The sequence below is a fragment of the Laccaria bicolor genome, genomic scaffold, assembly GCF_000143565.1.
Source record: "Laccaria bicolor S238N-H82 LACBIscaffold_58 genomic scaffold, whole genome shotgun sequence".
Classification (NCBI taxonomy): Eukaryota; Fungi; Basidiomycota; class Agaricomycetes; order Agaricales; family Hydnangiaceae; genus Laccaria; species Laccaria bicolor.
The window spans coordinates 141,373-167,276 of NW_001889929.1; the positions used below are offsets into that span (position 1 = coordinate 141,373).

General features: G+C 48.7%; 10 protein-coding genes across 10 annotated transcripts; 4 read left to right on the top strand and 6 right to left on the bottom strand.

Annotated features, from left to right (window-relative positions):
* Window positions 1-78: 78 nt before the first annotated feature.
* Window positions 79-1,212, bottom strand: LACBIDRAFT_313247 (uncharacterized protein; the record flags this gene model as incomplete). The annotated part of the gene is made up of 8 exons (XM_001888774.1): window positions 79-118; window positions 170-297; window positions 354-400; window positions 455-466; window positions 530-602; window positions 660-687; window positions 742-880; window positions 939-1,212. 8 exons carry the CDS (start codon window positions 1,210-1,212, stop codon window positions 79-81), a joined length of 741 nt encoding a protein of 246 aa, XP_001888809.1.
* A 976-nt stretch (window positions 1,213-2,188) lies between these two features.
* LACBIDRAFT_255261 (glycoside hydrolase family 31 protein) lies at window positions 2,189-5,479 on the top strand (the record flags this gene model as incomplete). Its single annotated transcript, XM_001888726.1, is given in 10 exon segments — window positions 2,189-2,903; window positions 2,955-3,583; window positions 3,634-3,848; window positions 3,867-3,903; window positions 3,952-4,053; window positions 4,105-4,303; window positions 4,359-4,602; window positions 4,659-4,804; window positions 4,842-5,134; window positions 5,177-5,479. The coding sequence occupies 10 exon segments, from the start codon at window positions 2,189-2,191 to the stop codon at window positions 5,477-5,479; spliced, it is 2,883 nt and encodes a 960-aa protein (XP_001888761.1).
* A 390-nt stretch (window positions 5,480-5,869) lies between these two features.
* On the bottom strand, window positions 5,870-7,771 carry LACBIDRAFT_313249 (uncharacterized protein; the record flags this gene model as incomplete). The annotated part of the gene is made up of 1 exon (XM_001888775.1): window positions 5,870-7,771. One exon carries the CDS (start codon window positions 7,769-7,771, stop codon window positions 5,870-5,872), a length of 1,902 nt encoding a protein of 633 aa, XP_001888810.1.
* A 383-nt stretch (window positions 7,772-8,154) lies between these two features.
* LACBIDRAFT_313250 (uncharacterized protein) lies at window positions 8,155-9,007 on the bottom strand (the record flags this gene model as incomplete). Its single annotated transcript, XM_001888776.1, has 3 exons — window positions 8,155-8,637; window positions 8,688-8,939; window positions 8,993-9,007. 3 exons carry the CDS (start codon window positions 9,005-9,007, stop codon window positions 8,155-8,157), a joined length of 750 nt encoding a protein of 249 aa, XP_001888811.1.
* A 276-nt stretch (window positions 9,008-9,283) lies between these two features.
* On the top strand, window positions 9,284-10,622 carry LACBIDRAFT_240565 (uncharacterized protein; the record flags this gene model as incomplete). Its single annotated transcript, XM_001888727.1, has 9 exons — window positions 9,284-9,571; window positions 9,631-9,817; window positions 9,871-9,902; window positions 9,958-10,042; window positions 10,095-10,162; window positions 10,216-10,236; window positions 10,288-10,363; window positions 10,416-10,422; window positions 10,472-10,622. 9 exons carry the CDS (start codon window positions 9,284-9,286, stop codon window positions 10,620-10,622), a joined length of 915 nt encoding a protein of 304 aa, XP_001888762.1.
* A 376-nt stretch (window positions 10,623-10,998) lies between these two features.
* LACBIDRAFT_313252 (uncharacterized protein) lies at window positions 10,999-11,601 on the top strand (the record flags this gene model as incomplete). The annotated part of the gene is made up of 2 exons (XM_001888728.1): window positions 10,999-11,107; window positions 11,195-11,601. The coding sequence occupies 2 exons, from the start codon at window positions 10,999-11,001 to the stop codon at window positions 11,599-11,601; spliced, it is 516 nt and encodes a 171-aa protein (XP_001888763.1).
* Window positions 11,602-11,714: 113 nt separating this feature from the next.
* On the bottom strand, window positions 11,715-14,559 carry LACBIDRAFT_313253 (sulfate anion transporter; the record flags this gene model as incomplete). The annotated part of the gene is made up of 16 exons (XM_001888777.1): window positions 11,715-11,864; window positions 11,914-11,953; window positions 12,006-12,126; window positions 12,177-12,197; window positions 12,248-12,356; window positions 12,408-12,555; window positions 12,605-12,667; window positions 12,722-12,853; window positions 12,901-13,068; window positions 13,121-13,262; window positions 13,314-13,558; window positions 13,610-13,722; window positions 13,774-13,971; window positions 14,034-14,139; window positions 14,200-14,296; window positions 14,349-14,559. The coding sequence occupies 16 exons, from the start codon at window positions 14,557-14,559 to the stop codon at window positions 11,715-11,717; spliced, it is 2,064 nt and encodes a 687-aa protein (XP_001888812.1).
* Window positions 14,560-18,525: 3,966 nt separating this feature from the next.
* On the bottom strand, window positions 18,526-21,447 carry LACBIDRAFT_295760 (uncharacterized protein; the record flags this gene model as incomplete). Its single annotated transcript, XM_001888778.1, has 8 exons — window positions 21,363-21,447; window positions 20,670-20,708; window positions 20,409-20,613; window positions 19,574-20,353; window positions 19,219-19,523; window positions 19,038-19,163; window positions 18,913-18,983; window positions 18,526-18,568 (listed from the first exon to the last, which is right to left on the bottom strand). The coding sequence occupies exons 4-8, from the start codon at window positions 19,938-19,940 to the stop codon at window positions 18,526-18,528; spliced, it is 912 nt and encodes a 303-aa protein (XP_001888813.1). The 5' UTR covers window positions 19,941-20,353; window positions 20,409-20,613; window positions 20,670-20,708; window positions 21,363-21,447.
* Window positions 21,448-21,590: 143 nt separating this feature from the next.
* LACBIDRAFT_295761 (uncharacterized protein) lies at window positions 21,591-22,601 on the top strand (the record flags this gene model as incomplete). The annotated part of the gene is made up of 6 exons (XM_001888729.1): window positions 21,591-21,612; window positions 21,664-21,732; window positions 21,807-21,963; window positions 22,020-22,277; window positions 22,330-22,425; window positions 22,479-22,601. The coding sequence occupies 6 exons, from the start codon at window positions 21,591-21,593 to the stop codon at window positions 22,513-22,515; spliced, it is 639 nt and encodes a 212-aa protein (XP_001888764.1). The 3' UTR covers window positions 22,516-22,601.
* A 392-nt stretch (window positions 22,602-22,993) lies between these two features.
* LACBIDRAFT_295762 (uncharacterized protein) lies at window positions 22,994-25,342 on the bottom strand (the record flags this gene model as incomplete). Its single annotated transcript, XM_001888779.1, has 9 exons — window positions 22,994-23,211; window positions 23,334-23,968; window positions 24,020-24,157; window positions 24,320-24,434; window positions 24,464-24,514; window positions 24,567-24,787; window positions 24,836-25,030; window positions 25,228-25,259; window positions 25,320-25,342. 9 exons carry the CDS (start codon window positions 25,340-25,342, stop codon window positions 23,056-23,058), a joined length of 1,566 nt encoding a protein of 521 aa, XP_001888814.1. The 3' UTR covers window positions 22,994-23,055.
* Window positions 25,343-25,904: the final 562 nt, after the last annotated feature.

Sequence of the window (25,904 nt, forward strand, 5' to 3'; positions counted from 1 at the left end):
CAGCGCTCATGTGGGAACAGAAGGGTAACAGGACAGGCCACAAAATTCAAATGTGGGGAATACAATTGTTGCCAACGATTAGGCGTGAGTGCAGTTCACGGGTCTTCCGACATTCACACTGCCAAACGATTGTTCAATGGAGGCAAAGAAAAAGACTGGTTTAGCGTACTCGAATCCATCGCTGTTTCCTCCGGTATAGCGGCACATGACGAATTGAGACTCTACGTTGGGGTAGATAGTACCAGCGGGGCAGACACCCACTGCACACGCAATCTGTGTCATGCTCTTGTATACAACCTAAATTGATGTGGTAAGTGTTGGTCACAATATGGCGACGATGGGAAGATGCTAACCGTTGTGAAATGGCCAGCCAAATCAAATCCTTTTTCGGGGTGGTTGTCTGTGTTGCAGAAGCATCAACTAAAAGGTTTGGCAATGATAGAGAATAGCGCACAATCATAATCAGCTACAAGGAAATTTAATTATGTATTAGCAATGAATGTTTCGTTCAGTGAATGAGTAATCTCACATGCTTCGCCCATCCACATATTGACGGCATCCATAACGGGGAAACTTTCGACAGAAAGCGGTCCTCCTACATACTATTATGGCTAGCATCAGCACGGGAAAGATGGAAGGATGGAAGAGAAGTTGCGTACAATATTTTCTCCCCAATTTCCGCCAACACTTGTGTTGTGAAATTAACATCCTGGATGATCTCGACTATGAATATGTTCGTACCTGTGTGCGAATACACATCCATCAACTTGGGTTTGAGTGGACGGATAGAGCGCGGTATTCCAGGTGACGGGAGGAGCACCGTACGCGGCTCTGGCGGCGTTATGCTGAAGAAGGGCATCAGCTATGAAGGCAGCAGAGCCTGGATGGTCGTATATTGTAAGCCGAACGTTGCGTATGATAGTTGAAATTGGCCTTACCACTTTTGGACACAGCAGTAGGAGTGGGGCCAACGTAAGGAGCACATGAGGGGTTCCCAGCAGTGGTGGAGGTGGAAACAGGAGCACTTGTAGAAGTTGAGGTAGTCGTAGAAGTTGAGGTAGTCATAGAAGCTATGGTAGTCGTAGAAGCTATGGTAGTCGTAGAGGCAGGAGGAGGAGGACTACTGGAGGCGCGGTGCTTGCCTTTGCCGTGAGCTGCAGAGCTTGACAGCGCAAGTGCGAGAGAGACCAGAAGTAAAGACAGGAGCTGCATGCTAGCTGTGATTGAAGGGAGCGGAAGGTAGGCGTGTTGAAGTTAAAGGTCCTGATCCCTTCTAGCTTAAATAAACATATTGAAAGGATCCGCCCATCGTTGTTGGGATGCAATGAGACGAAATGGACTCCAGAGCTCCTTTAGAAAATGCCCACATGATACATCAGGAGACACCAGGGTTAACAGAGAAGTTCGTTGTCAAGCAGGCTGCAGAGGAGCACAGAGGACTTCTAAGGCGTTTTGTCCGACCAGCTACGGGGTTTGCGGTCAAGGCAACCATGACACCTTCCAAACTTGAGAGTCCGCGTCGATGGGTGTGTCCGTATCGAACCGTTTCATTCCGCACAGCGCACCAAAATCGGGTATTCGATTCCGTGCTTGCAGATTGGGGTCTGGCTCTTTCATTCCTCTGGATGAACAAAGCTCTGAGAAGCTTATCCAAGGTCCTCTTTCCTCAACCGGATGCCAGGGAAAATCTCGGGCTTTGGCCTCAACAAGTCGGTACCGATAAACGAGAGTTTGAGTTTCCCTCGCAACAAAGTTGGAGAAGTTCGGGCGAATCAGAAAGGATATGACAAGCCAGGGTCGTCGGCTAGAAATTCATCAATCGTTTTAGCCAGTGTTCTTCCGGCGAGTCGACAAACGTTGCAAGTTGTGCGTTTCAATCAAAATGTGAAAATATCCACGACTCTTTACATTGAGGATATCGCAAACTGTTCAAAAGAAGCTATTGAACTGCTGTTGAGCTGATTTTGTTGGCCACAAGTTTGGTGTTGGCCCGGGGTTCGTCGTTGTGGTCGTTGTGAAACGATCGTTTGGGCATGAGGAGAAAGCCAAACAATATGGCTCACGTGCTGACTCTCCTTAGAGTCCTTAACCGTTGAAGTTGACGTGTCGACTTGAAAGTTCGTCATAAATCATAAATTCATCGTATTCTGGCTTAGAGCTTTACCTTCTGAAGGGATCTAGGTCCAAAATGCGCTCCTTGTCTCTTCTTGCCCTTTTGTTCATTATACAGGAGGCGGTGGCTTTCAAGGCGCACGACTTCAAGACTTGTTCCCAAGCTGGATTTTGCCGACGAGGACGTGCTCTTTCTTCACGGGCCAAGGAGGCCAAATCATCTTGGAAATCACCTTATACACTTGACGCATCCTCCATCAACATTGCGTTGGACCAGTCGACTTTTACAGCCGGCGTCAAGTCCTCATTATATCCAGAAATCAAGTTTGGTTTGGAACTGCGTATCCACGATGATGGCGTAGTACGAGTGCGCATGGACGAGGTTGGTGGCCTTCGGAAGCGGTATGACGAAGCAGCCTCATGGGCCTTGATTGCGGAACCTACTAATAGTCGGGACATCAAGTGGACAACAGGGAAGAAAGATATTCGCGCCGCTTATGGAAGTAAAAAGGATATAGAGGTCGTCGTTGCCTTTGAGCCTTTGCGCATATCCCTCTCTAGGAATGGAAAAGAGCAAATTGTTCTCAATGGCGAGGGCCTCCTTCACATGGAACACTTCAGGAATAAAGCAACTCCAACCGAGGAAGCAGCACCCAAGGAAGGGGAAATTACAGAGGGAGAAGCTCAGGTAGTCATGAAGGCCGATAACCCCCGCGCGTGGTTTGAAGGAGACAACGAAGATGATTGGTGGGAGGAGACTTTCTCCTCCTGGACTGACTCGAAGCCTAAGGGTGGGTATTGAACTCTAGCCTTTACCATTATGCCTAACGCCGTTGCGACAGGTCCCGAGTCGTTATCTCTTGACATAAATTTCCCTAATCATGGAACCGTCTACGGAATTCCCCAACATGCTACTCGACTAGCTCTCCCTTCCACAACCGGCGATTCCCCCACATTCACCGACCCCTACAGACTGTATAACGCGGATGTCTTCGAGTATATCGCCTCATCTCCAGTCTCACTGTACGGTTCCATCCCTCTAATGCATGCCCACTCCGTCGATTCAACAGTTGCCATATTTGATGCTGTCGCTTCCGAAACGTGGATAGACGTGTCACACTCCTCGGAGAAGTCGACTGAAACCCATTGGATCTCTGAGTCTGGTATCCTTGACGTCTTCCTTCTTCCTGGTCCCACACCAGAGGATGTCTTCCGCCAATATGCCAAGCTCACCGGCAGTGCGGTCCTCCCCGCTCAATGGAGCTTAGGGTACCATCAGTGCCGATGGAATTACATCAGTTCTGACGACGTCCGTACCGTGCAGAAGCGATTTGACGAGGAAGACATGCCTGTTGACGTTTTCTGGCTTGATATCGAATATTCTGCAGACCACAAATATTTCATTTGGAACGACAAGACCTTCCCAGATCCTGTGGATATGGTCAATGATGTTGCAGCTATCGGACGAAAGGTACGCGTTGTGTATGACGATATACACATTAATTGACGACCCCTCGTTAGATGGTAGTTATCGTTGACCCCCATTTGAAACGCACTTCGGACTATCCTGTTTACAAAGAAGCTTCTGAGCTTGGCGTTCTTGTTAAGACAAAGGACGGTGAGGGCGAATACGAAGGCTGGTGCTGGTCAGGCAGCAGCTCGTGGATCGATTTCTTCAACCCTCAAGCTTGGGATTGGTGGAAACGCATTTTCAAACCGTATACAGTGGAGGGTGGGTGGTCTTGGACCCAGAGTACGAATGCCGTTCACATCTGGAATGATATGAACGAGGTGCTCTCATCCTCTCAAGCATACTTCTAGTATTAACCATCTCTCTAGCCTTCCGTGTTCAATGGACCTGAAATCACGATGCCCAAAGACAACGTTCATTATGGTGGATGGGAACACAGAGATGTCCACAACATCAACGGCATGCTTTACGTTGGTTCTATATCTCCTCTTTACTTGTAATTTCTTGACATGTCCTTGCAGTCAAACCTCACTTCCCAAGCCGTTTCCGCACGATCCGACCCACCAATGAGACCATTCGTTCTTACTCGCGCATTCTACGCGGGTTCTCAGCGTTTCGGTGCAATGTGGACTGGGGATAACCTTGGCACTTGGGAACATATGGCTGTGGGCGTCAAGATGGTGCTTGCAAACAGCATCGCAGGCATGAGCTTTGCTGGGTGTGAGTCTTCCACCAGCCAAAGTGAAAACTTCTGCTTACAACTACTTCCCTCCAGCTGATGTTGGCGGATTCTTTGGAAACCCCGAAACGGAGATGCTTGTCCGTTGGTATCAGGTTGGCGCCTTCGCTCCGTTCTTCAGGGCACATGCGCATATCGATACCAAACGCCGAGAGCCTTTCCTTCTTGATCAACCGTACAAGGGCGTGATTCGTGATATCTTGCGCCTTAGGTATAGCCTTCTTCCTGTTTGGTACACAGCTTTCCGTGAGACGTCTGTGACTGGACTGCCCGTACTGAGGTAAAGTTTGGCCCTTCCATTTTAGATTTACCGAACTCACAACACATCATCGACAGACCGCATTACGTGGTCTTCCCCAAAGACAAGAATGGCTTTGACATTGATGATCAATATTTCATCGGCTCGTCTGGATTATTGGTCAAGCCAGTTACCGAGAAGGGACAGACGGAAGCTAGTGTTTATCTCCCTGAAGACGAGGCATGTGCTACCAGTTTATGCACATGCAAGATGTTGACTAGTTCGCCTTTGGCAGGTTTACTACGATTACTTCACGCATCACGCCTACCGCGGCGCTGCAAAGGGCAAAACAATCACCGTACCTGCCGCCCTTGATCAGATCCCACTCTTCGTCCGTGGTGGTTCCATCGTCCCCACTCGTGAACGTCCTAGGCGGGCATCGACACTGATGAAGAATGATCCCTTCACGCTCCGTGTCGCTTTGAGCAAAGCTGGCACAGCGCGCGGCGAACTCTACCTCGACGACGGCGAGTCTTATTCACACCAACAAGGCCAATTTATTTGGCGCGAATTCGTCGCAAAGAAAGAGGGCACGAAAAAGTCAAAGGTTCTCAAGATCTCAAGCAGGGATCTTGCAGCTGAGAAGCCCAACGATGCTGTCGACGGTGTCGCCCTCAAATCCTTCAACCCTTCCAATGACTATGCCAAGAGCATCGCCAATGTTAGAGTGGAGAAGATCGTTCTCGTCGGACTGAGTAGCAAGCCCTCAAGCGTCAAAGTTGAGGGAGGCGAAGAGCTCGTATGGGAATATACCCCTGGTGTATCAGCTTCAGAGAAGAAAGAAGGTACCCCCAGTCTGCTCACGATCAAGGATCCCCGAGTTCTCGTTACGAAGGACTGGGCCATTGTCGTTCAGTGAGGGAGTTGAGGAAAAGGCACTACATACTTGAATTGATTGTATCCTACGCTATCGAATACATACAAAGGGGCGGTCGCCGACGAAAAAAAGAAAAAAAGAAAAGCATGTAGAGGAGCACTGGACTGTTGGATGGATGATGAAAGAAATGCAGAAAAAGCTGCTGCTAGAGGAGAATAACACGAGGAAGTAGAAAGAATGCGACGATCCATGGATGATATGTATTTACTGTATGTACTAAAAAAAAAGTGGTTGATACGTTAAACAGTCCACGCGCCCTCAAAAAAACAACCAAGAAAAAAAGGAGATATATACATAACAGGACTTGCTTGAGTGTGGATAAAGAAAAAAAGTGAATCGTCAAACCACACATCAATGTGGGCTTGGGTCGTTTCATGTTCGGAAATTCATACTTGGGTTTGTCGTTTTCAGTGACGGGCCTCTTACAGCCATCAAAGCGGGGTTGACATACGAAGGCATCATGGAGCCAGGGGGTGGGCCATGCATATGGTGCATCCCTACGGGATAGGGTGACGCGGGGATGTGGATGAACGCGGCTGCTGGAAATGGGACGGGCACCGCCAGGTTTGGATAGGCTGGGAAGAAGAAGGGTAATGGAGCCCCTGGGATCATGTGCTGTGGATGTGGATGGACTGGCATGTATGAGTTCATGGAAAGATGAGCATTCGCAGTTGGTGCGGATGACGACGGCTTCTTGGCGTGAGGCCCTACATTTGGAGTAGTGGCAGGCAGAGACGGTAGGCTATCGACTTGAGTCCCAGAAGGCGACACTGAACTACTACCTTCGATCCAACCATCATTTTGCATTGATGAAGGGGATGTTGGCGGGGAGGACGAAGGAGAATCCCCACGAGAATGCAGACCGCTATCCCCAGCATCTTCAGAAGTAGAGGCAGAGGGCTCTTTAGCGTTTTCAGAGGACAGGGAATCATTTCGCCTTCTTGTCAATGCTAAAAATAGATCCATAGTCCTGCTTCGCTTGGCCGCAGAGGAGGTCGTCTTGGGTTGTCCAACATCAATCCAACCATCGTTTTCATCATCCCCATTCGAGGGCGTAGAAGTAGCCGAAACGTGATCACCGCCGTTTTCCGAGACGCTGAGTCGTGATTGGACGAAGCTCATGTCATGAAATATCGGGCTGGGGCTATGGCTCACACACTTTGACGTACTGTGTCCTATGTCTAAATTTGAAAGGTCGTCTCGGGGGCTAGTTTGCGAGCGGAGACGGTCCACCATTTCCCGGGTTCTAGAGGCTCGGACTTTGCGACGCGGCTGCACGAACGGAGAGAGGAGAGCTGTCGGTGACCGCTCTGTGGATTGAGAGCTTGCCGTGGACGGAGTTTCCACCTGCACATCTGTAAAAAAGCCTTGTTCGTCCTTCTTGATTTTCACCGTAGGCGCGTTTAACGTCGGGAACGTGAAGTTGGCAAAAGATACAGCCACTGGCGAGGTTTCTGAATGGGAAGAGAAACGCAAAGGGTCTGTTTTGGCTATAGGGCTAAAGCTCGGGACGAATGTAGATGCAGCAGCGTTGAGTGGTTTGGTAGGGAACGGAGAAAAGGGTTGGCATTCCGCGATGCTGGCTATGCTGCTACTTGGCGAGACATTCTTCAGTAGGATATTGGCGTAAGAAGCCTTGGCCTTTGGCGTCGAAGGCATAGCGAAAAAGTCGTCTGAGCGTTCTGAGGAAGTGAGATCGACACTCGAGATGGCGGATGTACACCGTTGGAAGCTGGCGCTCGAGGATGGACTAGAATAATCTCCAAACGATTCATCGCTGTCCGCTGTGAGCGCCTCTGGCACCCCGTTGAATAGTTCATTCGCCATCTCTTTCCATTGATCCATGTTCGCCTGTATCTCCTCCTCGTCGATTTCTGTGCAAAGATTGGCCGGTGGGCGAAGACCAAAATCTTCCGGTTCAAATGTTGGGAAACTGACGTAGTGAAAGCCTACATCCTTCTCGTACTGCGAAAGCGCCTCCTCGGCCCCTCGAACACCTACTAAGTTTGGATTTAACATCTCCTGCACCTCATCCCTTCGTCCCTTCAGTGTGCCACTGTACGCGTCCCAGTCCGAGAACTTAGATCCGCTGCCAGAAATTGGGAGGTATAGAGAAGCATGGTAGTAAGGTGGTGGTGCAATCCTTGGCTTTGAGTCATTCCCTTCGTGGTGTGCCCAACGGACGGTGCTGAACGAGGTGCACCACCAATCGGGCGTAACAATTTGCCATTCTCCCTCCGCCTCAGCATCAGACTTGCTCGCTTGCAAGTTCATGAACTATGGCAGTGCTAGCGTCAGTCGTATCTAAAGGGGTGTTTATTAGAGCTTGGGGGAATAAAGGAGGAAAAAAGTTTCATACGAAGTGGGCCACCAAGCTCGAACACCCAGGTCGACTTGGAGGAGACCTTCACAGAGGACCAGCGGGGAGATTGTTGGCGGTCTTTGTACGGGTGATGGTGGTGGTAAGGAAGGAACAAAGACGGAGGATTCTATAAGAACTGTATTTACAACATGTGTCTGCACTGACACCGGAAAGGACAAAAAAGGCGGGCACGTTTCGAAACACACAGTACAAAGAACAAGGTCACAGGATCAACTACTTCCACATAATATACTCTACAGCATTACAGGTACACTCTAAATCATACGTTTCAAATTCACATCTTAAGACGTGATCCAAGGCCGCGATAAACGACAGTCGTCTCTCCAGTATAGTCGGGGTCTAAGAGGTCCCATCGCGGAATAGGCGGTCGACTCGGGAGCTTTGCATTCCCTCGCAAAGGTTTTTCTTTCGGTTTTGGTGGAACCACCTCGCTTTTATGATCCTGGTGTTGGACTGCACGAACAATCTTCTTCCCCGTGATTGCCGCGTTAACTTGAGCTGTGCGGTGCGATTCCCGAGATTCGTTCGCTGCATCTCCGCCAACGAGATTCAGGTTAATAACGTGGCGGGGTTGCGGGGCGTAGATATGGAGGTGCTGATCACGCTCCGATTGTGTGGCTTTCCGTGGGCTTGAACTGCGATGCGAGTCCTTCAAGTTTTGTACCAGTGTTTGGAAGTCGGCGTCGGATTTTAGGCTTAATATGGATGGCTTTGACGAGGAAGGCGGTAGGACCTTTCGAATCACAGCAGGCATGTGCTAAAGATCTTATCAACTCGTGATGATCAGCCAGTGAAACGAGCACCAACGTTATTATTATCGCGATAATGCGAATCGCGGGATTCCCGCCTGGTATGTCGTTCCGGTGAGAGGGCGGTAGGAAGGCCAGGTACGAACAAGACATTGGAGAGCGATATGTCCCCATAGGCGGTTAAAGTGTATCCGTCGTCCTCGACGTCCGTGTCAGTGTCAGGCGACGTGCGCTTTTCAGTCTGATTGACATCATGGTTGACGGGTGCTTGAGATAAGCCGGGAGGAGCCAGAAATTCAAAGAACAAGTCCTGTGACGACGATATTTGTGAGATACACCCGAGAAGATTAATGGAGGACTTACAGATTCGTCGAGCATCTTGAATCTAGGAGGAAATTATGGCGGTGCTTCAGCCCTCCAGCCCATCCTTTATACATACCAGGAGCCACTTGGAACATAAAAAGCGAACAATGGCGAACCACCAATGGCGAGGCCACAGTAACTTGTGGTCGTAATGGCGATTGTGGCCACTCAATGTTTACCTGTGTATCACTCTAATAACCGGTGACTTTCACATGAACCGGGGTCCGGAATGTTCTCCATCCCGAACCTTGACCTGGTCCGTTTCTCTTGTCTCTCTCTAGGCTGTAAAGAATGAGCATCGCACACGGAATCCACCGTCTGGGCGTCCTCGGGGCAGGCCAAATGGGAATTGGGATTGCACTCGTCTCCGCACTTCGCGCAAAAGTACCGGTGTTGTTGCATGACAGGTCATCGGAACAGGTCACGAAGGGCCTTTCATTGGTAGACAAGCTTTTGGCAAAGGACGTCTCGAAAGGGCGTATCACGAGTGAGGAGGCGAAAGAGGCGCGAGACAGGATTTCCGTGGTTGGGTCGGAAGCTGGTATCAAGGGGTTGCGGGACGTCGATATGGTCGTTGAGGTTAGTAAACCAAATACACTCAGAGATAAAGACGATAACTCCATTGACAACGCGAATAGGCTGTCTCCGAGTCTCTTCCTCTCAAAAAATCAATATTCGCCTCGTTTGCAGCTGAGCTCAAGCCAGAAGCAATCCTCGCGACCAATACAAGCTCCATTAGCATTACAAAAATCGCAGCTTCTGCTATTCCCCAGGGTTCAAATGCTGCAAGCGAAGAGGGGAAGAAAAGCGCCTCACGCGTCGTCGGTACGCTTAGTGACGTATATTTTATGTCTGCGGTAACCGTTTATATTTTCCAGGCCTACACTTCTTTAACCCGGTTCCTGTCATGGTACGGGGACTTTGTCATTTCTTATTATTGACTCTTGTTTAGAACATCTTTTTAGAAATTGGTTGAATTGATATCAGCGCTCCAAACCTCTCAAGAAACTCTCGACCGAGCTCGAAACTTCGCCATCGCATGCGGCAAAGGTACATTATACCATTTTCTTCGACGTGATATCGTTCTTACCTGAGGTCAAAGAGGTGACAACTTCAAAAGACGTGCCCGGTTTCGTTTCGAACGCCCTGTTAATGCCGTTCATCAATGAAGTAAGCTCAAATGACACGGTATGAACAACGATTGACGTATTGTTGTACTTCAGGCGATCATGTGCCTCGAAAAGGTTCGGTCTGTCAAACTCTTCATTCATATCAAATTCATAACCAACATTCAGGGAACGGCGACGCGTGAGGACATTGATACAACTCTCAAACTGGGGATGAACCATCCCATGGGTCCTCTTCAACTAGGTACGACTAGTCTTTCTGTTACATTAAATGCCCTGATTGATTTTTGTTGCAGCGGACTTGTAAGTTTCTCTTTGCCTATCAAAGATCCTAATGGCCTATTGTTTGTAGCATCGGTCTGGACACTTGCCTCGCGATCCAGCAGACGCTTTACGAAGGCACCCGGGACTCAAAGTACCGGCCAAGCATCCTCCTAGAACGGATGGTGGATGCCCAGTGGTACGGCAGGAAGAACGGCAAAGGCTTCTACGAGTACAACTAATTAGAGAACCACATGATCAAGACGTATGCATCAATAATCAAGCCTCCCATAATTTTACTGAACACAGTTAGCCGCCACGTTTTCTACTAAAAAGCAGGCCCCCCGATAGTTTTACATGTGGGATTCAGGGATCATGCAAATTTTAGAACCCTATAAATGCTAATGAGGTCAGCGTACTGAACACGACTTTTAAAACCGCCAAAATAGACTTGAGCCTACATCGCTCCGCTGGTCGTCCCCCAGCCTCCCAGCTAAAGAGTTGTCTCTTTCAACCCCTTCAGTGATTCTACCCCAATCATGACTAGTACTGGCATCGTCGAGCTATCTCACAAACTCAACCCCGCCGTGCAAACATCCCAGGCGATACCCCCTTCTCATGCATCCCCTCGGCACCAGCGAGAAAGACGGCTACAATACGCGATTCGTGACCATAGGATCGCACTGCGGGACACACATCGACGCCCCCTTCCATTTCTTCGCGGACGGTAAAACCATCGACCAAATCCCCCTCTGAGTCTTTGACCTTATTGCTCCCGCCGTCATCGTGGATTTATCACACAAAAATCTCAAAGCGAGACAGAAAATAACATGGGCGGATTTGGCGGCCTACGCTGACCGGTTCCGCGTTGGAAAAATTGTGTTGATGAACACTGGCTGGTCAAAGTATTGGGGGACGGAGGCATACTATAGTCACCCTTTTTTCGCACGTGATGTTGCCGAAAATCTTTTCAAGTTGGGGATCACAGTGGTTGGGATAGACACTCTGAACCCGGACGAGACGCCGTACGAAGGTGTGGGCGGAGAGGACGGGTTTGAGTTCCACAACGTAATACTTGGTGGGGGTGGGGTCATAGCAGAAAACCTGACAAACCTTTCGTCCCTCGTTGAGGGTGACGATTGGGTGATCAGCCTTATCCCTCTTAATCTGGAGGGAAGCGATGGTTCACCAATCAGAGTATTTGCACGTCGAAAGTCATGATGCAAGAAAACAATCTATATAGTTACTAGATCCATGTGGCATGTTGTCAATGAATGTGTGGTTCCATCCTGGAGTGAAAGCAATCGAAAACAGTGCGACTTCATAGTTTGCTTCTATCTGGTCGAGTTTTCGACGATTGTCATCGCATCAGCGACATCTTCTCGAAAGGCATCAGGACCCAGAAGGTCAATTATGCCAGCTTTTTCAAAGGTTCGTCGTGGACCAGGTCGTAGATGAGCGATGAATAATTCCACCCTCCGGTTCTAGGTCTGGCATTAGCGGGGAGGTTCTCAAACACAAAAGCTGACCTACCTTGTATTCTTCCAACAATTCGTATAAGATCAGAGCCGCCCTGAGTAATCAAGAACATTAGACATGCAAGAAGTCACGAGGGCTTAACTCACGATGCGTCACAAGTGTCGACATCGGCCATGTGAAAGACAAGCACAGAGGCTTCTTGACGACGTGGCTCGTCAGACGGGTGACGTTTGTGGGCACCGTAAAGTTCGAGTCGACGAAGACGTTCTGCTCAAAAGGTCAGTCAATTCAATCATCTGGAAGGTAGAAAAGCTCACCTTTTAGTTGAGAAGTATTAGCTATTTTCGTGTTAGCCATTATCGACACCAAAAAGCGCAGTGCTGCATACCAAAGTCCAAATTCTCGCGAATACGAACGATCAAAACTCCTGACAAGCTTTCCTCAGCCTCCGGATTCTCGCTGATTGGTTTCCACCTGTCAGTCCCAGGAATGCGTCCCTTCAAACTCACAGATTAGATAGCAGTCAGTCAGCGCAAGTCAAAACGTACCAAAATTGCCATTCGCGTCTTTGATGAACGATGTACAACAAGCAAGAGGGAGATGATCAAACTGACCACCACACCTACTTCAATGTTCCAGACTATTGAGAATATGAATGTCAGCGACATGAGCGCAAGGTCTACCCAAGCTCCCATCCTAAAAGTATGTTCAAGGAGAGAGAGATGTCGAGGTGGATGCCTCTTACCTCCAGTAGTACATGACATCATGAGGTGTTTCGGCGAGCAGTGAGAATACAACCAGACATATACTGTCCAAGACAACCTCAGTCGACTCAAAATTTCAGAGGATATATAGGACTTACATCGAAGCCAGGACACATTTCGGAAGGAAGTATAGCCAAGGCAAGAGGAAAAACGTCGCCAATAGGACAATACCAGAACATACAAGAGAAGCCATCTGTGTGCGCCCTCCAACATCACCATTTATACGAGACCTACCGCCGTAATCAGCGACGCGAACGTGACCTGGCTTGGTACGTACCGCGTAATGGAGCCATATGCTGGTAGGGTCCCAGGAATAAAGGACCCCATCAAATTTGCAGCGCCAAGTGCTACGAGCTCACGGTTAGGACTTATAGAATATCCAAAGCGAGCAGCATTTTGTTTGGCTGCGACGATACTATCCAAGAAACCGATGATTGATATCAGGCTGTACATAAACAAGTGAGGTTATGTCTGATACTATGGTGTTGACGACTTACACAGCCGTAGATGTTGTCCGGTGCATCAGTTTTATATTAGATCCACTGAGTGGAAATTCGATGAAGGATTCTCCAGTGCTTATGGAAACGGCTCCAAGAATATCGACGCCATCCTTGTCCCAACGGAATTGAGAACTGAGAACTGAGTGGAAACATATTAATAAACAAAACAGCGAAGCAAGGTGGGGCTCACTCGTCGATACGACCACAACGATCAGAACTTCTGGCAAACGGTATATCCACCATGTATTCTTGAACAGACTTTTGAATGACCTGAGCGCAACAAGCGAACCAAGCGCAGTGAAGCTGATGGTAGTCGTCAGCCATTTGGACTGCGTAAACGCGTGCTCCACAAGAAACATAACCTTTTCAAAGGTATGTTCTGGATCGGCTGCACGCATTAAAGCCGTCAGGCCAAACATCGGAATGAGTTGTTCACTGGGTGCACACAGGTTTAGTACACCATGAAGATGACACGAAGCAACGTACACCATGATGACCAATGCGACAGCAGAGATAAAACCCCGCAATAGAGCACGACTGAGAACAACATCGATGAATCCTAGGCGGAAGAAACCCAACAAAAACGATATCAGGCCAACCTACCAGCTAACATAAGCTATAAAAGACCCCTGACAGGATGCATGCATTACCTGAAGTGTAATTACGGTGGAAACTCCCAACCCTAGAATATCAATTCCAGAGGAGGGTGGAGCAAAGTCCGAGTATTTGTGACGAATCTCGTCGATGGCCTGACCTAGAAGCAAACTAAGTGCAGCTTCAGGAGCAACGTTTAGTTGCCTGGAAGTGCCAAGGAATGCGTATACAATGCCAGGAATTGACGCCGAAAACTATAATGGGAGAAAACCTGTGTCATTTTTAACATCTACGAATAAGAATCTGGCAAACCCACTAGACCTGTAACTGGGCTTAACTTTGCGAGTGACGTTGCGTAACTGACGGACTGCGGGATAAGCATAGAAGCTACAGTAAGCCCTGCCAGGAAATCACCACCAAAGCTACACGGCAAGTCTCGGGTCAGTTATGATCCGGCCAGCATCCAAGAGTGGTACACGCACAGAGACCACGAATAATCAGGAATCCATGCTAGGGATGGAATGTAGTATTTGACTCGCTTCGTAAAGTTGGAATTGGAGTTTGACTGTGACTTATGACCTGCAAAAAAGGTTGAGCACCGAATTCAGGCAACGACCTGTAAAAGACTCACCATTACTGCTCCCCATCGTTCCGTACTGGTCCACCCCAGGCTCAACGTCAAGCAAAGCCCTTCGTTCCTCCTCCTCCCCAATGGATTCCTGGATGTGCACAGGAGCCGAAACAGCGTCTATCTCCATCATTGAGCTGGTGGAGGCGGCTGAAGAAGAAATAAAGGGCCTGAAGAGCCCAGGATCAGGATTTTTCACGGGGGTTCGACTCATGAGTGCGCCGACCGCGGATACGGATTGAGAGGCAATCGACTCGTCAAAGTTGAAGCAAGCTTAATGTGCAAAGTGCTGGGCGCATTATTAAAAAAACCACGGTCACCAGAATAGTCACCTGTACTAAACTTAGTTGTCTAGGCGTTTGACTGTGACAACGTGGGATCAAGTCCAAGCAAATCTGGGTTATATGCCACGAGCTCTTATCAAAAAAAAAGAAAAGAAAATCAAGTCAACGTTTCTCAGTCGAAGTCTACAAAATCCGGACGGTCATTTGACCAGCATTTGACAGATGTATACGGCTTATCCGAGTCATGTACGTCACAGCTTCTCAGAATGCCAGTCTGGACTGGAAATATATCATATGCGAACCGCGATGTCAAGGTTCTTGAGTCTTCTGCAAGACCGACACCAAGGTCAAGATTCCTCAACGCATCAGCCAAGAGACAAGACGGACGAGCCGGAGAAGGTTATGAATGATTTATCATTTCATGCACTTCATCTGCGGCTATAGCTTTAAAATATTAGAGACAGTCAAAGCATGCCCGAAAGACCGCCAACATACCAACAGACAGTTTCGGATCTTATTCCTAAGACTTCCGGCCGCAGTTTCGAGGAATTTCCAGCTGTATCTCTGCATGCCCGATGCCTGGGCGATGTTAGACGGTGCTTCACTCTGTATTCAAGTCATGCATCCTTTCAGACAAGCCATTTACCACAGAAAAAATCTCCGGTAAGCATACGCCAGTCGACATAGGGTTTTGGCAGACCTTTGAGCATCATGGCCAGCCCCCAGCCTCGAGGAGCCAACCCCACGGTGGTGTGCGGGCAACCTGAGAGAACGACGCGACCAGACTGTCAGAGGCGATGTACAAGGAAAATATTGGGTCGGTTCCGAAATCGGAGGTGTATCTGGCGTGCTTCGCAACCGATGACACGAAACCTGAGGCATGACGGCCAGTTGTATGGGAAAACGCCTGACACGTAACACGCATCAAACCCCCCTCAGACCATTTCGAGGCTAAAGGGTAGGGTCATGCGTAAGGCGAAGGAAGTTCACCTTCAGGCCCCTGTGACACAACAAGCTGAAATATCTTTTTGACAATAGTACCAAGTGGACCAGCGACATATTTACCTTACCGCCGCTGTAAGCAGCGGGATGGAAAAGCGATGATCATCATTTTTTTAGGATGGATAGAGGGAATCGCTGGTCAAACTGTCAGCATTAAGAGAATATGTTAACGTATCTTTGATGGACAGACCTGAGAAATATCAACTCCGGGTTTGAAAAATTGTCGAACTCCAGGAGATTATAGCAAATAATTCCTAGAAGGGGGTGTGTGTGTAACGGCACCCCAACAACACTTACTGCCTCCATCCTATAAATTCCCTTGAACCGCGGGTCCTTCTTATCCCGTTCGACAATACTGAAGGTTGGGCAGCCCAAAATCTCTTGCCTTCTTCTGTTCAGAAGCCCCGCCAGTAAGTTCGTGCACTTCATCTGCTTTATCGCCAAACCCCACTTCGCTGGTGGGGACATTTTGGCTTTGCCCTCGTTCGTACGGGAGACCGTACCGCTGGCGATGGCCTCCGCCAACCTAAAGTGTTTCATTTGACCAAGACACCAGCCGTCCAGGTCCTTGTATCTATGATTGGCCTTTGGTCTTGTCAGCGCCCACTCAGCGCCGGGCCAGTCAAGCCATCGAAGTCGTCTGGACTGCTTGACGCCATCGAGATCAAGCCAGCCTGCCACTGCGTTGCTGGATTCCAGGTAAATTAACACGCCACAAGTATCCTTGGAATGGCAACGGCGAATGGGATTCCGATGTTAGCAGATCATACCAGATGCCGGACAATTGGATGAACAAGACTCGAGAACAACGAGGATTTAAAAAATACGACGTTTTCTTTGCTGCCGCCAAGAATAAAAGATGAACGTGGGTCCTCGCCCCAAGGAGTCGTCCTGGCGAAGCTGCCATTGACGGTAATGTTCACCTGTCCCTCCACGTTGATCAACGCTGACAACGGATAAAGGGATGTGCTTTGACAACAGATAAAGGAATGTGCTTTGACAAGAATATGATGTACCCAGCCAGATCGAATGCCAGGCCCGGCCACTCATCTCTCAACAGAGGATGCACTTTATCTTGCCTGATGCCAGCTATACCGTGGTATGTGCGGTCACTGACCTCACCCCTAAATTATGAGTGAGTCGGGAAAAGCACATTACCATGGGAATGGAAGACAGCAGGCTACCAGATAGGTGCAGGCCAAAGTTGAGGGATGAGTCGCGATGGCGGCGGCAGACTCAACGAGCGTTCAGCGGCGAATTGGTACCAAGCCCCAGCTTAAGCCAATGCTCAGGCCACACGGCTTTTGGCTTGGCTTGTATTCCTAATGAGCCCAAGCTCCTCCAAGCCAGGCCAAAGTTGGGGCTTTCAGACGAAGCCTGAGCTGGTACGTCACTATTCAGAAATCAGAAGAAGCGCTGCAGTGCAGTTCACTGAAGATAGACAAAACCTGAGAAGACATTGAGTTCAACAGCTCACCATGGGCTAGCTACGAGGGGTGAGTTGCCTCTATCCTCAGCTTGGCGTAGTCTTAGAGGTCGATTATTCCAAATGTTTTGTTAGGAGTATGGTCTTAATGAGCCCAAGCTCCTTCAAGCCAAGGCGAAGGTGGGTGGAGTTTTCAGGCCAAGCCTGGGCCGCTACATCACTGTTCAGAAAACAGAATAAGCGCTGCAGTGCAGATGGTTCAATGAAGATAGACCAAACCTGAAGAGGCATCGAGTTCAACTCACCATGGGCTACGAGGGGGTGACTTTCCCCCTATCCTCACCTCGGCGTAGTCTCAGAGGTCGATTATTCCATGGTTACGGTCTTGGCCCCACATTGATACCAGAAGCTTGTCTTCGAAAAGGTCAAGTAGTCTGAAGTTCTGAACTGTGTCGAGCTGGTCAGATGGCATCAAGGACGCTTAGAAAGGTAGCTGGCGCAGATCCAAGGGCCGCAACCGAGTTCAACCGTGAGCCTGAGCTTATTTGAAATTCAATTGAAACAGACATGGAATGATTACGTTTTATTTTATTTTTGCTTTCACATCTTCTAATCTTTTCAAACTTGTCTTCTACCGACCGAAAGGAAATTTTGCGGACCCCATCCGCCCGAGTCCAGAGGCCTCATCCGCACTACCTGCTGCTGCATTACAAGACTGAATCCTGGAATGGCGTTTCCGCGTCCAGGACTTAGAATGACAACCTCCAGACTGTAGCAGCAACAGGGTGGTTTCGTCACCCCAGGTATGGACAGGTGACGATGCACATTCAAGTACCATACGGCCAGAGGTCAGGTCACTGAATGAGGGAACGCGAGTTACGTGGACAAAGCACAAAAGGTGTGTTGATATTCGTACAATAATGCCATTTGTCTTATCACAATATTCTCTGACGTAGGGACACAGATTACGGATCTGAAAGGAGGCTTGTGTGCTGCTCCGCGCCAAAGACCCAAAGACCCACTACTACCTCTTATGGCGAGTCACCGGTCACCTGTCTATACGTAAAGTGACTGGACGACGAATGCGGCTGCCGCCGCCTTTGATTCGCAAGGCTCGTTTTAGGCGCAAGACCTTAGTGTTGGATTTGAGGAAACGTGGTGGTTCGGATAGATAGTGGTCCCCCCAGAAAACGACAACTCTACCCCTCGCTCCCAATCAGCCAGCAAACCCTGACATTTCAGAAAACTATGGATTTCGAAACTGATCTGAAATCGATTGAGAGGTAAGCTTTTTTGTGCTGGACTCACCACACAACTGCTGACCTTGATTTCAGATAAACTTTTTTCATGACCCGATCTCTGGGGCTTCAAACGAGGTCAGCCGATTCCGTCAGTATCCTCCCAGCTGTAGTCGCTTCACGTTCTCTGTCGCTTGGTTTTGTGAGCCTTCCTTCCATAGGCGTGCAGCTCAATGTTGGATCATGTAACAACATCGCTGCACATCGAATTGCCTATAGGAACTTTGAATATGCCCAAGTATCTATTTAGTCAAGGAGCATACAAATACACGCTTTATGTTATCTATGATTGTTGTCTCTTAACTTTGTGTCTGATTCCCACTCATCAATCGTAATCGACGGGCGACCTATGATGAATGACGACCGATGCTTCTCTCGCATTCGAGCTTTTCTCGAGGGCTTGGGGCTTAGTCGCCCTTCCTTAACATCATCATGATCCTCATCTTTTGACCGCCTAGTAAATGGCTCTTTGAATATGAGATGTTGAGCAAATGCGAGTATCGGACTGCATGGAGAGGGTTAGCGTGTTGAGCTAGCTAGTCGAATTAGATACGTACGTAAGGCCCAAAGAAACCGCTAAGAGGATCTGTGTCAACAATGATGGGCTGTAGCCGTTCGAGATGATGTCCTATCGGTCATCCGTTACATAAATTGCAAGTCGCAAGGATGGGGAGATGCTCACGACAATATGCGACGAGTTACGGTCAAAAAGAAAGCGAAGCCCTCTACTCATCCCAACCTGTCGGTTCAAGACCAGGTCAACACCAAGGAAAGTTAAAAATGTGCCTATTGATGCACAAGCGAAGAGCTATCCCAAATACTCAATCAACACTACGATGGAAAAACCAAAAGGAGAAACATACCAGACCACCTCGCTCAGTCTTCTTGAACACCAACAGCATACCATTTATCGCGCCCATAAGCGCAATGATGGCCCAAATCGCTCCATAGGCATTGCTCACGGGAAGCAGCAGATCAGCCTTCAAAATGAAAATCCGGATTCCGAATGCTAAGCCTCCAGTGATGCCAACCATGACAAAACCGCTCCGGCGCCCGATCTCCAGTAGACCGAATATAAACCCAAAGACGAAGAAACCAAGAACGGTGACTAGAATGAAGAGGTCACTGATGCCTGTAGGTCCCATGGTGTTGACGAGGGCTGCCCATGCTAAGAAAAGTTGTTAACAAGAGCGTTACGACAAAGGCAGGGAGTCTTACAACAGACGGTAGCAGCCAACCCAAGCCCGACGCCAGTCGTGAGTCGCCAGCCACGGATACCAGCGAAAGCCATGGGAGAGCCAATGACAAAGGCGAATATGATCCAGAGGATCGCCGGCCCATCGAAGTCCTGCCCACCAGCGTCCGTTGCAGGACCTTGCGGGATAAGTTGCTGGGTTATTGGGTTAAATGCCTCGAGTTGACCTGTATGGTTGTTCAGGATGGGGCTTGCGCGTGACGCGAGGTGGATTAATGGAAGAGGACCAAGAAGCGGAGAAGGTGACCCAGAACTTGCTACTGCGAGCTGGAGTAGTGTCATTGAGGGGAGGAAATGAAGGTGGAAAATCGACGACAGTGAGCTTGTCATTGCCTGGATGAATGAGCGTGAGCGAGCAGTACTAGCCCGATGAAAAGGAAAGTGTGTCGAAGGGAAAGGCCAGGGCGTCGTCCGGAGAGTTGGAAGGCACTAAAGCGAAGCGCGTCGCAGCTAGCTGCTCCACAAAAACTTAAACGTAGAGATGAACGAAAATGACTGAAGCATATGGGAAAAATTATTGCTCTGGACTGGACGTAAGGAGGGCGGCAACGAAACGAGAAGCACACTAAATGCCATGATTCTCGAAAGGCCGATCGTTGGGGTGGCAACCGAGTCGGCAATTTAAATACTGCCACCTGTTAGAAGTTGCGGAAATTTGGTTTCCGCCCTGTTAACATATTTGAATTATGAGTACAGGAGCTCGTTGGGCGCGATGAGGCGCGATGAGGAAGAGAAATGTGAACCTACTTGTCGATGTTAACGGGTTATTGATGAGTTTGAGGCAGGTTCATCACGCACCCATGTTCTCCACTCTAGTGTTTTAGGTTGCTCTATATATTGCCTACAGCTCCCGGTTGGAATACATGTGCGAAAAGTGTGCACCACTGTGCAGCAACTGGCTGTTGAGAATTTCGAATAACGTCCCTGATCGCGCACTGCGGCTCCCACTCCGTTCGCATCTCACGTAGAAATGCTTCGGAGAATCAACCAATCGGCTTGGATACTCGTTTCAATTTTCAGTTGTGTGATTACAATACTTTGAGGGAGATTGACGACTACCCATGCAACCAACTTGATAGAAGGTGTCTAAGAATAATCTATGAGAAAGAAAAAGGTCAGCATTGTGTAAAAAAACAAAGGGAGAAAATGAAAATGAAGGAAGCGCTCAGTGCTGCAAAGCAGACTACGTTGTGATCTCCTGCTTCCAGGTCCCAGCCACGATCCATAACACGAAAAGGTCCCATAGCCACTCCTGATCCCCTCCTCGAAGACAACGAACCAGCATATATGCGCGTAACCACACGCCACAAGCATGTACCTTCAGCTTCGACGTTTATAGCGGGCAATTGCAACAAAGCAGAAATTTGCCGTCCAGAAATAAACCACGTCTAGTGACCACCCAACACGGCGTTGGACTCGTCCGCATGAGCTCGGCTAGAAAGACGACTGGAAACCTAAAACGCGTCAACGCTTTAGGATCCGATGTAACGACTCTGCCTTTGCTGCTAGATCGTTGAGCTTTGGATCATAGCAGCCATTGTGATTAAGAGTCTGAGAATATCGGTCAAGCCTTACAACACGCCACAAGTGGCTTCAGATGGCGTGTTGGAGATATAGACACATTCGAGTGCGGTTCGGGGTCTAGAGAGGGGAGTGGAAGGGTCCTGATCGCTGGAAGGTGACGTGGGCGGAATCGACCCTTTTACTAGAACATCTTTGCGAGAAGAAAATAATGAAGAAATGACTTGCCATTGTCGATATCCGTTGTTCAATGTAGACCGGTGACCGTCTGGATATGAAGGAAATCCTATGATATGCCAAGTTGGCACGATGGGTGAGAAAACACGTGGGAAACATTAGTCAGCTATGAAGGAGCGTTGAACACGTCGTCTGCAACGTCAAGAATCGGCAAAACTTGGGTAAACGCTTTCTCCTCACGTCCGCCACCCACCATCCTGCAGTCACTGGCCCATCGTAGTCATGAATTTCTTCCGTTTGCTGGGTATGTTGTTTCGCCTGTTCCTCCAATTTCAGTCGCTGATGAATTTCATAGGTGACTTGTCACATTTGGCCTCGATATTCATCCTCTTGCATAAAGTTCAAACGACGCGATCATGTCGAGGTATGTGGTGATTGTCGTGTTCTGTGCTCTACAGGACACCTCTCTTACTTGTGTTGACACAACCTTTTACCCAGGAATATCGTTTAAAACACAAGCTCTATACGTAGCCGTGTTCATTACACGCTATCTGGACCTCTTCTTCCGTTATGTCTCCCTATACAACTCCGTCATGAAGCTCTTCTTCATCGCAAGCAGCTGCTACATTCTCTACCTCATGAAGTACAAATATAGGTCAGCCTCCAGTGCTACCGACTTGGCATCAAAACCTAACAATATCTCTCCTCTAGACCAACGCATGACCCCTCCATTGACACCTTCCGCATCGAATACCTGCTCGGCCCATGCTTCGTCCTCTCCCTCATATTCAACTACAAGTTCTCCTTTTCGGAAATCCTGTGGTCGTTCTCCATCTTCCTCGAGGCCGTTGCTATCCTTCCCCAGCTTTTCATGCTCCAGCGCACCGGAGAGGCAGAGACTATCACGACACATTATCTGGCTGCCCTCGGAGTCTACCGAGCGCTCTACATTCCAAATTGGATATACAGGTCAGTGAGACACCCTTTCCATCACGCGCAGCTACTCAACCACCCTCTCCAGATACTTCACGGAAGGCCTTGTCGACCCCATCGCTGTGACAGCAGGTATTGTTCAAACAGGGTTGTATCTCGACTTTTTCTACGTCTACTTTACAAAGTTCGTCGCTTTCCCCTTTTTTCTTTCTTCCTCTAACATGCCCCTTTTCTTAGAGTTTTACAAGGCCAGAAGTTCGAGCTTCCAGCATAAGTTAGATGTTCAGGCTCTGTAATGCGGCAATACTATGTTGTTCGTTGTGACGCGGTAGTCTCAATATATGGGCAAGAAGGAGGACTTAATCAACGTCTTCCAGAACGATGTTCCTGAGACTGTAGTGCTCGGCCTCTACGTCCTCAGGTTGCTCTGATAATTGTACCGCATAGAAAAGGCGAAAAAAGCGGAATATATGCACTGGTGCGCGGGCTGATATTCCACGGCGATATCCTGCTGTGATCAGTGAACTTACTGTCAGAGTCAATTGTGATGAAAGCGAGACCTGAACTACAAGAAATTGTAATCAAATACGTCCTTCAATCTACTACTTTCCAGGTCCACAACAGAGTATTTTCGTCCTGCCCGAAATACGCCTGGTGACGAGTGAATAAAACCTAGGATTCAATCCACGCTGCGGTATGGGCGGCTGCCCTAGCCATTGGCGAAGGTGGTGGCTGGACTCGAACGGCTATGAGAAGAGGAATTACGTTTTTTAACTAGTACAATAGATTACAAGAATAGGCAGGGTATTGGTGATCAGAAAAATCCAGGAGGCTGGATACATCCGTGTTGACCAAAGAGTACCTCCGAAATAGCATAGCTCTTGAATGTGATCAAAGATTCATCATAGGCGCGAATGTCAGGCGCCGCGGTGAGCCCAGCTGGGACGTGCTGATTCTCGAAGACGACGAGCTAACGCCCTCCGTCTGCACATACCCAACACTTGGAACGATCTCATGCAGGACAATCCCCTTTCTTGCAACCCGATCACTTGACCCAAATGTAGCCATCATGACTTCAAGGTAACGGCTCACCAAAAGCACCCTGACAAATGAAGGCGCGGGGAGTTCGTCTCCATGACCCACGAACCACCGGTGCAATAGGTCAGCCAAGCTGTTCTGCTCTTCGACTGAGCACCTATCCACGTCGTCTAACACGATGAGAAGAGGCTTAACAGGCAAAGTATCTTTTTGCCCAGCTCTATCCTTTACCATCGTATGCAGAGCGTCAATCACCAGCTGCTTCATCTGCGTATCTAGAGGTGTATCACAGATATTAGGGTGGCTTTTCACGGCATCGCACACATACTGCGCCACCTCGGACTGGTGAGTCGAAATTTGGTACGCAAGCGTTGCCGGGAGGTGTTCCAGCAAGGCTGACGTCTTCCGGTGTCCCGATTCATTGAATGAAAAGTAAGTTGCAGGAAATCCCATGTGGTTGAAGGTCTCTATGAGCTGTGCAGTCGTTTGCGTCTTCCCACAGGATGCTGATCCATACATCCAAAAGAGTGGCTTCGTGTTGGCAGTGGACGCTGGATTCGTCTTCAAAGACGTCAGAGCCCATTTGGTCAGTTTTCGGATACAGTCAGAATGATATGCCGTGGGCGGATCATATAGGAGAGGTGGGAACACTGATATGGTTTGGAGTTTTCCCAGGCTTGGGTTATTCGCTGCTCCACCATTCAGATCAACTGTTGAGCTGGTAAGGGCTGTGCACTCACCGACTACGTCTCTAACTTCCGTCTTCTTCGAATTCTTCATTTGGGCGGCGTGGACTACCCCAGACACAATGTCTTGTTCATATTTCCCATAAATTTCAGTAGACTTGAGAAGCTTAGCATCCGCTGACTTAGATTCCCCTGAATGTGATCGCTACGATGAGCTGTATGATTTTGTGTAAAAAGGAAACTGTCAACCTGAAAGAATCCGGCGTTCGGATAGCCATAGGACCTGACCTGAATAGAAGAGGAGTTCCCTGTAAAATGCGATGGTTTGATTGGCAGATCTCCCTTTGCTTGTACTTATGACTTTAGTGAAGGCGTCGCTAGCGTCGTTAACCACATTTGCAATCACGTCCCCGTGCTTCGCACTGTCAGCACCGTCCATGCGCTGTGAAACAGAGGGGTGATCTCTCAACTGAAACAATGGTGAGGGAAAGTGCTTACCGCTGTCAAAGCGTCTAAGAGAGTCGATGCGACGTCGATCAAAGGTTCCATCTATAATTTCATAAATGATTATGCTGTTGGAGACAATTTTATCGTCACATACCGGCGAGCCTCGAGAAGCAAAGGCAAGAGCAGAAAACTGGGTCTTTAAGTTCTCGGCGGCCTGAAGGGACTTCTGCTTGATTAGATCCATGCGCTCCTTCAAAGCTGTTTTATCTTTCTCAGCCAAATCTTGCGGCCGGTTGAATGCTCGAGGCCAAACTTTAACCTGCAAAGTTGCCGATTTGGAGGGCGCAGACGTAGACGATAGTGGGATAGATATACCTAATTACAATGAGTTCAAACGATTCAATTAACAGGAGGGAAGCTCACTTTGGTCTGCGCCTTGATTTTGCTGACATTCGAGAAGTTTTAGTACTGGAAACTGTGGTGATGTTGCAATGATAGTCTTGCGAAGTTTATAAGAGTATCGATGTTTTATGATAAATGAGACCAGAGCTCCCTTCTTGACAAAAACTCTAGTGCCTTGTGAGTTGAAAAAGTCATAGTTGAGAATGTATGTCGGACCTAGGTGAGTTTTCATTCCAAGTGGGATTAGAACTTAGGCAGAAGTCTGTTTCCAAAACCTTTTCGTGTACGCCGGAGATTTGGACGTTGACCGATGCATGAGGAATCGGGTTTCCTGGCAGCGAGAGGCCCTGCGCAGTTAAAACTGTGCTTTCGTAAGGTATATGGTTTGTAAAGTGGCGGAATGAGACACTCACTCTGGATTTGGATAGGAATCTTGTCATCCCCGCTGTAAAGCCCAGTGATGGTGAGCGATTATATTCAACTATTCGGAGGACAAAATGCTTACGGGGTGCCGACATTTGAGGACATGGAAATCGATTGAAGTGTGCGTTGTGCGAGTGGGGTGAGGTTTTACTTCGTTATCCTCTGAGGGAGGCTATATATAGGAAAGTCATCATGTGCCCTCACAGCCTTGAAGCTTGAAGTTCTACATGTGTTCACGTGTGGCGTGTCATAGGTATGGCAGACGGGATGCGTGGTTTTTGCGCGTACTCCTTTGTCAAGTACCAAGAAAATAACGATATCTCATAATCGATTTGTTGTAGCCCTTTAGATACCAAGTTGGCGACGAAAAATTGAAGCTCACCGTTGTCGCCGTAAGCCCAAGAACCTCTCTGGCATTTCCTTACCAGGGTTGGCTGGAGCAAGGTCCCCGATGAATGACCCACAAGGCTTTTGAACAGACAACGCCCAAGGGCCCGGGCAAGCAGAATGTCGGACCGCCCGCTGACCCCAGAGCTTCGCATCCACTGGGGTAGACCGTTCTACGTAAGTAGACTGATGGTAGACTCGGCCTTTTCCACTTTCCATGTCAAACAGCTCATCAATCCCGGACCGTCTTATCTAGCCACGTCCCTGAACCCGCCCACCT